Consider the following 12,184-nt stretch of genomic DNA (forward strand, 5'->3'; position numbering starts at 1 on the left):
AACAGCTGCTTTAAAAACTGGAGCTGGAGAGAGCCCTGCAGAGAGGGAGAGCTCAGTCCATGGCGTGCCAGGATTCCCTCTCCCTCCAGCAGGAGCAGTCCTTGTGGATTTTAGCTCGGGCAGCTTGGCTGGGAATTTAAGGAGATGCAGGAAGTTTGTGAGACAGCAGTGCAGGCATTTTAAGGCTCTGGGAGGTTGTGCTGGGATTCCCAGACAGATTTCCTGAGGGTTTTCCCAGGTCTGGTGCAGGAAGTGGCTCAGGCTGTCACCTCAGTGCAGGGGGAGTTCTCTGGAGGGCTCTGCTGAGGAGGAAGCTGGGCTGCTGCCCTGCTGATTTTCCAGGGAAGAGCCGGGGTCAGAGCTCAGCCTGGGAGGGTCCCTGTGCCAGAGGGACACGGGTGGCAGTGCTGAAGCAGAACCTCAGGTTTACTCTGGAGGTTTCCTTGCTGCAGGCAGCAGCTCCTCTTCCTGTGGGATTGACTCCCCCACTGATTGTGCTGGGCTGGAGCCAGAAGCTGCCAGTCAGGACCTGGTGTCACTGAGAGCACACAGGGAATAATAACTGCAGCTTCCCCCTCCGAATCCCTGGAGGGTGAATTGAATTCCTGCCAGGGGCAGTGAGAGCCATGGGAGGGCTGGGGGTGCCGGGGGTCCCACAGGTGAAACACTCTGTGCTTCATCAGGTCCGGGCTGGGAAGGCACCTGGTGAAATGTTTCAGTTCCCTGACTGGAAAGGCCAAGTTCCAAGTCACCATCACAGGCACAACTCACAGGCAGCCTCTTTTCCTTGCAGCTCCTCGTTGCTCTGCTGTTCTTCTCACTCCTGGATCTCATCTCAGCCACAATAGCACCAAAGGTGAGTTCAGCCCCAGGGAACTCTCTGGCACTGCATGTGTCTGATCAGCTTGGTTTGCTGCCCAAAAATGCTTTGTGGCAGCATTGGGAAGGCTGGGAGCTCGTTCTGCCAGGAGCAAGGGATCAGCAACACCCCAGACAAGCCTGCTGAAAGCCCTTCTGTTCCCATCAGGTTAAACCTGGCTTTTCCTCTCTCCCTGACGTTATCTCCCCTTCCACTGCTTTTATTTCTCCTCCTGGATGATTTATTATTTCCAGTTTGCTGATCAGACTTTACACCTCCCAGGTAGTGCAGGAACCTCGTGTCTCACTCAGCCTCTGTGCAGCATCTCACATCTGCCAGATGATGTTTTTCCTCAGGCTGGAATGTGGTACTTCATGGGAGAAGGGCTGCCCAGGAAGGAGGAACAGTTTCCAAATGGTTTAATGCTATTTGTGAAGGAGCAAAGATGACAGGCTGCTTCCAGAGCTGCCTGCCCTGAGCATCCTGCTGCCTGTGAGGGCTTGGTTGTGTCCCTGAGCTGTCACCTCAGCTGGGAAGTGCAGCCATTTGGAGAGTCACCTCGCAGATGGGATCAGGGAGCAGATTCAAGGCACGAGGAACCACTTGGCCTCAGTCTGCCCTTGGGAGAGCCTGGGGGAAGAGCCAGGGAGGAGAGAAACGTCCTGAGCTGGGGGTTAATCCACGTGAAATGAGTAATGAAGAAAGAAACCCCACAATAATCCCAGGACATGTTGTCACTGGAAAGGGCAGGGGGGACAGAAGCTGCTCCAGTGGGGTGGGTGCAGGATGTGCAGGGGTCTCTTGGTTAATCCAGGTTGGATGGGGCTTGGAGCAGCCTGGTCTAGTGGAAGGTGTCCCTGCCCATGGCAGAGGGGTGGGATTGGATGATCTTTAAGGTCCCTTCCACCCAAACCATTCCATGGTGCAGCTTTGCCCTCTCTCAGTGGAGCCCTTGGTGGCCTGGCTGGGTGAGGAAGGCACAGCCTTGCTCTGGTGCCCAATTCCCCTGGGGGAGCCCAGGCTGCCAGGTGAGGGAAGGACTCGGGATGAATTCCTGGGGTCCTGTAGCAGAGCACTTCATGTGCAGTCCCTTGTGGGGGCTCCTCCCTGCTTGGAGCCCAGGAGCAAGGAGCCTCTCCTGTCTGACACCCAGGAAGGAGTGGATTTCCAGGCATCTCTGGAACGGTCCCTGCAGATCCTGCAGTGCCTGCAAGGGAGGGGCACGGCCTGGCCACTGCTGTTCCAGCCAGCAGAGGGAGGTGAGTCCTGTCCCCAGGGGCTGCAGGGACGGGTGACCCATCCTTGGGTTGGAGTGTCCCTGGGAGAAGGGGCTGCTGGGCCTTTGGAAGCAGCACAAAACCCTGAAAGCTGAGACCACCCTGCTCCTACCCCAGAGTATGGCAGTCCCAGCTGATGGTCAGGAATGCCTGAACTCAGCCTTGTCAGGTAGAGAAAGCCTGAAGGGACAACTTCCTTCTCTTGCTGGTCACCACCCCCAAGCACCTGCATTTATTGCGGCCTGGAAGGAAACTGTGCAGCCCCTGTGCTGCTGCAGGGGCAGGAGGGGTGAGGTGGGGCTCTCTGAAGGTCCCAGTGTCCCTGCTATCCCCTCAGTGTCCCTGCTGTCCCTGCAGCCCCTGGGAGGTTCCATGTCCTGCACAGAGCAGCCTCGCAGCAGCACACCCGGCTCCTTCCCCTGGCCTTCTACAGGTACTGCCCTGCTGGGCTGGGAGGGGGCATGGGGGCATGGCTGGCACCCACAGCAGCTGGCACAGAGGTAACAGCACTGCTGGCCTCTGGGTGAGCACAGTTACCTCTTCCCTGAGCCACCGAGAACCTCGTCAGGCTTGGTGCTGTTTGAGGAGCTCTGTACCTTCTGCCAAAGAGCTGTGCCACAAGTGTCCCTTCAGCCCTGTGCTCCAAACACAAGGTTTGGGAGCTGGCTTTGCCTCCTGGGGGGGGGGGGCTGCATGCCACGGGACTCAAACCAGACAGGGCAGAGCAGCAGCTGTGTTTGCCTGGTGCCTGTGTGTGTGCCATGGACCCAGAGCTAACAGAGCCCACGTGTGACCCCTCCAGCCTCACCCCCAGCTTCCAGCAGGAGCTGCTCCAGCAGGAGCCCACCTTCCTCAGCGTGGCTCTCCAGATGTACATCCAGCTGCTGCAGCTCTTTGTGGAAGGGCAAGTCCTGCCACAGTCTGATCCACACCCCACAGAGCACGTAAGCAAAGCCTGGACTCCTTTTTTCTCCTGTCATAGACTCCCAGAATGGTTTGGGTTGGAAATTACCTTAAACCTCCTCCTGTTCCACCCCCTGCCCTGGGCAGGGACACCTTCCACTGTCCCAGGGTGGTCCAAGCCCTGTCCAGCCTGGCCTTGGACACTTCCAGGGATGGGACAGCCACAGCTGCTCTGGGCACCTGTGCCAGGGCCTCCCCAGCCTCACTGAGAAAAATTTCTTCCTAATATCCAGTCTAAATCCACCCATCTCCAGCTCAAAACCTCTTGTAACTGATCCTGTTCTTCAGCTCTCCCCCTGCAGCAGCACTTGCAGCATCTCTCTTGTTCCCACCTTCCCGTGCAGAGCAGAGGGGGCTCCTGCAGGTTCCTCATCCCCTGGGACAGAGAGAACTGCCAGGGCTGCTCCCAAACCCCAAACACCCCCTGCCCTCTGAGCTGTGACAGCCTCGGGTGTGGGGCTGTGGCTTCTGCTTCTCTTCTGGAGCAGGGGCTGGGCTGAGGGTGACGTTCTGCCCCCGTTGTCTCTCCTGTGTCGTGCAGGATCCCCTGGAGCTGATCTCTGCAGCCCGGCAGTTCCTGCTGGGAGCCATCCCCCACTGCCCTGCCCAGAGCCTTGGCAACATCCAGCCGGTAGGAGCAGTGCTCCCCCTTATCCAGCCGGTAGGAGCAGTGCTCCCCTTTCCTGCCCGTGGGAGCTGGGAGTGCTGCTGCAGCTCCCCGGGCACTGATCCCCTACCTGTGCCAAGCCCGTGCTCCCCTGACCCACCTGGGGATGCCCAATGTTCCCTGACCCACCTGGGGATGCCCTGTGCTCCCCTGACCCACCTGGGGATACCCAATGTTCCCTGACCCACCTGGGGATACCCAATGTTCCCTGACCCACCTGGGGAGCCCGGGCTCCCCTGACCAGCCCTGGGTGCCCGCGCTAACTCACCTGGAGCAGGGCCATGGCCTCATCCTCCTCATCCTCCACCGTTCCCAGCACATCCAGCCCTGCCCTCGTGTGGCCGTTCCCGCTCGGTCCGAGGGAATTGTCAGGCACAGCCGCGGCCATGAGTGGAATTTTCCCCCTCCTCTGCCTGTGCTTGGCTGAGAAGGCAGCAAAAGGCCCCGGTGCTGCTGGAACTGGCCTTGAGGAAGCTCGAGCAGATCTAATCTGGCTCCCTGCCCTTCCCCAGCTCCTCAGCACCTGTGAGGAACTCGACCCAGAGCTGGCAGCCACCCTTCTGCACTTCTCCCGGCCTGCTGTGGATGTGGAGCTGGAGGAAGAGCTGGAACTGTTCCGAGGAATGGACTGAGCCCAGCACCTCACCTACACCTAACACAGGGAGCCACCTTTCTCACCTGGGCCATTTCTTTTCAAATTACTTTGTAAATAATTTATTACAAGCATAACCATGAAGCTCTTGTTACAATAAAAAGTAGGTTACAAATTTTCAGTTTAGACTTGCTTTGGGACTCATAATTATGTTGTTGGTTTGTTGTTTTTTTTTTCTTCTTCTTTTCCAAAACAAAATGTCTCCTTAAAGTTGTCCCACTGTCCTCTGTCCCCCCGGAGCCCCCAGGGGCACCTCTGTGCAGGCAGGGAACAGTTGTGGCCAACTTGGTTTGTACAACGTGTGCGTGGGGCTGGGGACACGGAGGTGCTGCCAAGGTCCCTCCCCTGGGATTAGACACTCTTAGTACAACACTGCTGAATCAGACGTGAGCATGGCAATCACTGCATGAGAACAAGCCTTTCTGAGCAAGCTGAAGCTAATTCCACCGAGTTCTTTGGGAGACTAAAACGTAGATTAAAAATCTCCGGTGCCGGAACGGCTCCTGTGGGGCTGGGCCGGGCCCCTCAGGTGGGCTCGGGCTCCGCAGTCACTTCTGGCTTCACCGCCTGGCCCTGCGCAGTCCCTGCAGGAGCGAGGAGCAGGAGGGGCTCTGGCTCCAGCGCCTTGCCCTTGTCCTGAGCCTGGGTCAGAGGGTGCACCATGGACATGTGCACGTTGAGGTTGTGAGCCTTCTCGAAGCGCTTCCCGCACTGGTCGCAGGCGAACTCCAGCTCGGCCTCGGCTTTGTGCTTGGTCATGTGGTACTTGAGGGAGGCGCGCTGGCGGCACTGGAACCCGCAGATCTCACACCTGCCAGGGCACAGGGGCTCAGCACCAGCTGCTGCTGCCTCCCTCAGCCAGGAGTGCTGCAGCTGGAGCAGGCGCTGGGAATGGACACTTCATTGAATCCCTGAATCCTAGGGTGGTTTGGGTGGGAAGGGACCTTAAAGCACATCCCATCCCACCCCCTGCCACTATCCACATCCCTCACACCTTCCACTATCCCAGGCTGCTCCAAGCTTCATCCAACCTGGCCTTGAACACTTCCAGGGATGGGGAGTCCACAGCCTGTGCCAGGGCCTCACCATCCTCACAGGAAAGAGCATCTTTCCAATATCCCATTTAACCCCACCCTTTTGGCAGTGGGAAGCCATTCCCCCTTGTCCTGTTACTCCAGGACCTTGTCCCAAATCCCTCTCCAGCTCTCCTGGAGCCTCTTTAGGCCCTGCAAGGGGCTCTAAGGTCTCCCTGGAATCTTTTCCAGCCTGCACACAACCAGCTCTCTGAGCCTTTCCTCATAGCAGAGGTGCTCCATGACCCTGTCCTCATTCATTCTGTTTAAAGTGATCCAGGCAGGATGCTGCCAGCTCCAGGCAGGGTTTGCATCCCAGAAATCCCGTGCCAGGGTCAGTGACTGCCCCCTCTATCCCCACTGGAATCACTTACTGCAGGGGCTTCGCTCCCGAGTGCCGCATCTGATGCACCGAGAGGTGTTTGCGTTGCTTGAAGGTCTGCCCACACTCATCACAGATATAGTTCCGTACCTCTGCCACAGAAACAGGGAGTCATGGCTCTGCTGAGCTCCAGGACGTGCCCTGCACACACAGCTGCCACGCTCCCTGTGCGAGTCTGAACGCCTCCCCTGCACAACAGCTTGTTCCACGTTCACAGGCACACAGGGAGCCCCGTGCCCCCTTCCCCCAGAGCCTCAGCACCCCCTAACAGGGCACCACGAGGTGTGTGTGCCCTGCCAGCTGCTGGGACCCACCTGTGTGGATGAGCTTGACGTGCCGCTGCAGGTACCGGTCGATCATGAACACCTTGTTGCAGCCAGGGTGAGGGCAGGGCCTCTCCCGCACCTCCTCGTGGTGCTCCTTGATGTGTTTCTGCAAAGCAAGGACAGAGCTTCTGACAGGGAACAACTTGGATCCCCAAACACCACCGAGACCACCATGTGCAAAACGGATCTGCATCCCAATCCAGCCCTGGCAGCAGGGGCTGCAGCTGGACACCGTGCAGCCTGCTCCAAGGGCTGCTGCGAGCTGGTGGCAGGCTTCCAGGACAGGAGAAACAGGGACAGCCAGAGCCTGGAAAAGGCCAGGACTCCCAGCAGGCTGCTTTTAGTGGCTCACTGCCTCCTGCAGAGCAGGGTGGGGAATTAAACCCATCAGAGATCCTCTGCTCAACGGAAGTGGCTGCAGAGTACTGGGAGGCACCAGTGTGGGACAGGAGCAGAGCCCGAGCTCACCTTCATGCCATCAGCCCCTCTGTAGACAGCGGTGCAGCCCTGGTAAGGACACTTGTAGATGGTGGGCAGCTCCTCCCTGCAAGCAGAGGTGTGTGAGGTGTTGTGGCTGTGGGGCTGCAGCTCAGCCCAGCCCTGAGGGACCCTCCTTACCTTTCACATTTGATTTTTTTTTTCCAGCCCGGCTTAGGACCCGGCTTCTTCCTTATTTTGGGCTCTTCCGCCTTCTTTGCTTCTTTACTGTCGCTTTTCTTGCCAGAAACCCTCCAAGAAAGAACCAGGACAGTGGTTTAAGACTTGGTCTTGGTTTTAGACCCACCAAAGTGTCCCCAGCTGTCAGACCTGCCTGTGACCTGGCAGAGCAGGAGCACACACAGCCCCAGGTGCATGAGCCAGGCTGTGGCTGTGCCAGGCTGGGGATGAGGGCCCAGCCAGTTTAACCCAGTGGGGAGCTTGGGGGCATCTCTGGGTAGGGAACAGAGCCCCAAGGAAAGGCATGTCAGCCCCAAGGGGGTGGGCACCAGCCCCCCACCCACCCTGAGAGCCCCTTACTTCTTCTCGGGGTAAGGCTCGAAGGAGTCGTCTGAGGACTGCACGTTTCTCTTCTCGCTTTCGTCGTCGCTCAAGAAGTCCCTGAGAGGGAGAAGCTGCCCTTTACCAAGGTGACCTCGGGCTGACCCTCAGCACCAGCAGTTCCCCATTCCCAGCACATCCAACCCCCCCCAGGGCACGTGTTCTCCTCCCCATCCTCTCCCCAGGCAAACACAGCGCCGGTGAACGCAGCAAGGACCCAAACCAGGTCCTTTGAGGGCTAAATCTCTGCAAGAATAATCAAACCACTGTCAGGAGAACAAAAAAACGGCTGTTACTGAAAAGATCTATTCATGGGTGAGGGATGTGGCTGCTGCTTCCTCTACTGAGAAAAGGAATTTTGTGGAGCAAGAATGTCACATAATTGTCTGGCGCAGGTTAATGAAGCTGCGGGTCATTCTGTATTCCCTCAAATGTAACAGCCACACTTGGACTTTCCTTTTTCCTCCTTTTAGGCCTTAAGCCATACAAGAAGCAATTAATTCCTGAAGACAGGAAATAGGCAATAAATCCTTGCGGCCCTTTTAATGTGACAGCTGACAGGCTCAGCTGACACTGGAGTCACTCTGCACTTGGCCCTTTACACTCGCAGTGCCTGGATTCCTGTCTTACAGCCCCATTCCAAACCCCTGTGCTGGACTGAGCCAAATCCTCACTCACAACGGACTGCAGAGCTGCCAGGTCCCTCCCTCTCCCATTTCCCAGTTAAAGGCTCTCCCCAGGAGCAAACAAGGTGGTTTCTCCACGTGCCACCCCGTGCCTGCACTCCCGCTCCCACTGCACTCCCACAGCAGCTCCCGGCTCCTTCCCCAGCAGAGAGGGGAACAAGCAGGGCCAGGACTGCTGGGAGCAGCCCACAAACACGGAGCACACGTGTGTGCAAACCCCCCAGAGCACAGGAGGGAGCTCAGAGCCCCAGTGCCACAAGCTCTGTGATGGCTGCAGCAGAGCCACGGCTCCAAGCCCCTGGCACTGGTGGAGAAAGAGCTCCCTGGGCTGGGGGTTCCCACTGGCAAAGAAGACATTTAGGCTATGTTAAACCCACTCTTCTCTCACCCCTCAGAAAGGTCACTGAACTCGTCTTTTACCCGCTCATCCGACGTTGCAGACAGAACCTGCTTCCCACTCAACTGTCCTAGGGAGGGAAGGAAGGAGAACACGGTGGGTTACAAGGAAAAGCAGCAGAGCCCCAGCGGCCGAGGAGGAGCCGACTGCTCCGGCTGCACTCGCGTGGTCACACCGGGGGGAACACGTGCTCCATGGCAATCAGTGATTGTATGAACCAAACTGTCCCCTCTGCCCAGAAACGGCTCTCCCTGTGTGCCCCCTGACCCTGCAGCTCCCAGGAGCAGCTTTTGGTTCCTCCTGAGACACCTGTAACTGAAAGAATTGTCCCCCAGCTGCCATTCTTGTGTCCAGCAGCTGACATCTCCTGTGGGTGCTGGAGCTAAACACAGCCCCACTTCTGGAACTCAAAATGGGTGTTCATTCCTCACTTCTGTTAGTGGTGTTTGGGGCAGTGCACCCAGGCCAAACCCACTCAGCAGTTTTCCTTTAGGGGCAGAAGGGCCTCCTGGGATTCAGCATCAGCTGCTGCACGGCAGGGAAACCCAGCTTCAGGGTTGAGCCAAAGAAACATCTGGCAAACACGGTGCTGAGGAACCAGTGACCATTCCATATCCTCAGGAAGAGCCTGGCAGCAGGGTCTCCCCTCTATCAGAATGGGAACAGCACACAGGGCCAGGAGTATGACCCTGTGTTCCCCTGCCCCTTCTGCACTGCTCAGCATCCTCCCCCTCAATCAGAGGCCAGTCTCTGAGCACTTCCCAGAAGGATCTGCACCCTTCTTGAGGAACAGCAGTCTCCAAGGAGAGGGCCCAGCCCCTTGTCGCTCCCTGGGCCACCTGTCCAGCTCCCTTTCCTTCCCCTGAGGCCAGGACAGAGCTCAGGAAGCAAATCCCTTACCTGTGGCAGTGCTCAGAGGGGACACGGGCTGCGGCAGGGCCTGCTCCCGGACGGAGGCGGCGCCGTCCAGCCGCGAGGGAGACGGATCCCTGTCCTGGCCGGGCTCCTTCTCCACGCTCAGCGGCACCGCCGCGCTCCCTGTGCTGGCGGGCTGCTGGCCAGGCGCTGTCCTTACTGCAGCGTGCTGGGCTTTGGGGGCAGGAACAGCCTCGGCCCCGTTGTCAGTCAGGCGCTGCTGCGCCGAGCCCTTGCTCCAGTCACACTTCAGGGCCGCGGCGTTGTCGAGCAGCGCGGAGCCGCAGTCTGAGCCCGTGTCCATGACGTAGTCGTGGCCGTCGGCGCAGCCCCACGAGGCGCGGAGCACCCCGCAGTACTCGGAGGAGAGCACGCTGCGCAGCGCGGGCACCGAGGCGCAGCCGCCGGCGTGCGCGTGCGCCCAGCGCACCAGGCTGTGCAGGCACTGCGGGCTCGACGTGATCAGCTCCACTGCCCGGGGAGAGGACAGGCAGCGCAGTCAGGCCTGGGCACATGGGGATGTGGCTCTGCTCCCCCCTCCCAGGGCTGCCCCACAAGGCAGGTGGGAACCATCCCGTTTCCCTTCCCGAAATTTCATTTCATTCACTGGGGCAGTGCCAGAGCCTGCTCCTGTTTCCTCACAGAACCACTGATGATGGAAACAACCCCTGAGATCACCGAGTCCAATCCACGATCAAACACCACCCTGTCAGCCACACCAGAGCACTGAGTGCCACATCCAGTCTTTCCTTAAACACCTCCAGGGTCAGTGGCTGCACCACTTCCCTCCATCATTCACAGCTGAGAGAGTATTTCCAATTGTCACCAGTGTCTGACAGCAGCTGGGACAGGCCTGGCAGTGCCACCCAAATCTGCTCTGCCTGCTCTTCCCACACCCAGGTGAGCCTCTGCCTGTTTGGCCCAGCTCAGGAAGGTGAAGATACCCCTGGGCAGCCAAAGGGAGGAAGGAGAACCTTAACCAGCTGTGTCAAAGGACACCAGAACCCTCCCAGACATGGTCATTTCCCACCACCCATCATCCCAGCCCTTGGCTGGTGCTAAGGCAGAAAGAAAAAGAGGGCGGGCACTCACCCAGGCAGGAGGCACCTCCTTCCATACCCGGCTGTGCCTGGACCCCGCTGCTCCTGCAAAAACCAGAGGAGCACAGTGGGGTTTGGGGGTCACGGAGGGACCACGGGGCAGCACGGGGGAACAGGGGGAAGTACGGGGCAGCACTGTTCCCAGGAGGTGAGGAAGGCCACGTACTTTCCTTTGGACTTGGCGTGGCCCGTGGGCGAGGCGTTCACCCTCTGGATGAAGGTGCGGAGGACGCTGCGGCACTTGTAGAACTGGGCATGGCATTTCTTGCACACGAACTGGGGCAGCGCGGGGTCCTGCCGCACCGCCACGCCCACCAGCCGCTGGAAGTCGGCGAAGAACACCTGGTCCACGCGGCGCTGCTTCTCCGAGCTCTCCCCCAGCACGGGCACCTTGCCGAAGGCATGGCGCAGGCTCCGCGAGGAGAACTTGCCGTGGCACAGGCGGCAGTAGCCGGTGCTCAGGGCTCGCCCGATTCCTGCCCGGAGGAGCAAACGCGGCTGCTGAGGGGTGGCACCGAGGCAGCCAAAGGTGATCCCCTCCCCTTCATCCCGGCTGCCGCCTTAGCCCTGCCTTCAGCAAAGCACGGAAAATCCGGGCAGGAAAATACCCTTCTGTCAGCAGGCTAGCAGGTGACCCAAAATCAGCCCTTCTGGCCCCACTGTGCCAGTGGCAGAGCCTGCTCTGTGCTGTGGGGTTCCCGGGACTCTGCCAATGCCATCCCTTGATTTCAGCAGCTCTTCCCGGGTGTTTATCTCCCAGGTATTTTGGCACCGTGTCCCTTGGCTGCCCCAGCGCTGGCCGTCCCACTCCTCAGCTCCCCAGCAGCGCCCTGGAGCGGGGCAGTGTCACCCAGCAGTGTCACCCAGCAGTGTCACCTGCGCCATCCCCGCTCTGTGGGATGATCTCCATCCCTCCTCTGCACCCCAGGTGTGAAGGGAAGCCCGAGCACGGCCGCCTCCCGGCCCCGATCCAGCCCAGCCCCGCTCCGAACCCTGGGGTGGAGCGGGCTGCCAGGGCTGCCGGGAGCGATGGGATCTCAGCACACCCCGCGGGGCTGGGGACAGCGGTGGGACCGGGCAGCCCCTCCCGGGGGAGAGTCCTGGGGGGCTGAACCCCCCGTTAGAGAGTGCCCCGCGTGCCAGCCGCGCTCCCGGGGCAGCGCCGGGGTCCCAGCACCCACCGGAGCCGTTGGAGATGCCGCTTATCTCCTGCCCCAGCTGCAGCACACCCGGGTATCGGCCACCCCAAACGCCGAACCGGGATGGCGGGAGGGTCCCGACCCCGCTCAAACCGTGATGGAGGGAGGGTCCCGGTCACCGCCAAACCGGAGCAGGCAGCGGCCGAGCACCCCGAGATAGCGGGAGGAGCCCCCGCTCTCCCTCCCCGTGCGCCGAATTCCTCCTTACCTTGCCGTTACCGGCACCGGGATGCTCCGTGTTTCAGGAGGCAGAAACTCCACACAAACGGGCAAATTCTGACCTGCCGCCCGCTCGGCACCGAGCCCCGGGACGGGGGCTCTGACCCGGCCGTGCGGAGGGAGCCCCGCCACACCGAGCCTCGCCCGTACCCGGTGCTCGCAGCCCGTGCCGGTGGCGGCCGGTCCCGCCGGTGCCCCCGCGGCGGCTCCGGCCCCGGGGAAGCGGCTCCGGCCGTGTCCCCGCTCCCCCCGCCCCGGTCCCCGCGCTCGGGCCTCACCTGCCTCCGGTGCGCAGGCGGCGGCCGCGGGGGGCTCGGCGGGCTCGGAGCCGCGGGCGGCCGTGCCGGGGGTCCGGCGGGGCGCGGGGGGCCGGGGGCCGCCCGGGGCCGCCAGGAACCGCCCGCGCCGATCGCGCTTCATCGTCCCCGCCG

General features: G+C 60.4%; 2 protein-coding genes across 8 annotated transcripts in view; one reads left to right on the forward strand and one right to left on the reverse strand.

The window, feature by feature from the left end:
- FANCA (FA complementation group A) overlaps positions 1–4,524 on the forward strand; it is a 33,086-nt gene extending 28,562 nt beyond the window's left edge. For 2 of the 7 annotated variants that reach the window (XM_030956168.1, XM_030956170.1), the window contains exons 38-44: positions 794–856; positions 2,013–2,118; positions 2,494–2,569; positions 2,670–2,789; positions 2,939–3,080; positions 3,641–3,760; positions 4,279–4,524. In XM_030956168.1, the coding sequence (XP_030812028.1) occupies positions 794–856; positions 2,013–2,118; positions 2,494–2,569; positions 2,670–2,789; positions 2,939–3,080; positions 3,641–3,760; positions 4,279–4,398 (747 nt within the window). In that variant the 3' untranslated portion in view covers positions 4,399–4,524. The remainder of the gene's footprint in view (positions 1–793; positions 857–2,012; positions 2,119–2,493; positions 2,570–2,669; positions 2,790–2,938; positions 3,081–3,640; positions 3,761–4,278) is intronic. The other 5 variants (XM_030956171.1, XR_004061079.1, XR_004061078.1 and 2 more) reach the window with 5 other exon arrangements.
- On the reverse strand, positions 4,457–12,173 carry ZNF276 (zinc finger protein 276). Its single transcript, XM_030956344.1, has 11 exons — positions 12,032–12,173; positions 10,502–10,811; positions 10,328–10,380; positions 9,221–9,706; positions 8,312–8,390; positions 7,217–7,297; positions 6,818–6,928; positions 6,668–6,743; positions 6,188–6,305; positions 5,866–5,965; positions 4,457–5,229 (listed from the first exon to the last, which is right to left on the reverse strand). The coding sequence occupies exons 1-11, from the start codon at positions 12,171–12,173 to the stop codon at positions 4,944–4,946; spliced, it is 1,842 nt and encodes a 613-aa protein (XP_030812204.1). The 3' UTR covers positions 4,457–4,943.
- Between the last annotated feature and the right edge of the window lie 11 nt (positions 12,174–12,184).

This window comes from Camarhynchus parvulus, chromosome 11 (assembly GCF_901933205.1).
Source record: "Camarhynchus parvulus chromosome 11, STF_HiC, whole genome shotgun sequence".
NCBI classification, from domain to species: Eukaryota; Metazoa; Chordata; class Aves; order Passeriformes; family Thraupidae; genus Camarhynchus; species Camarhynchus parvulus.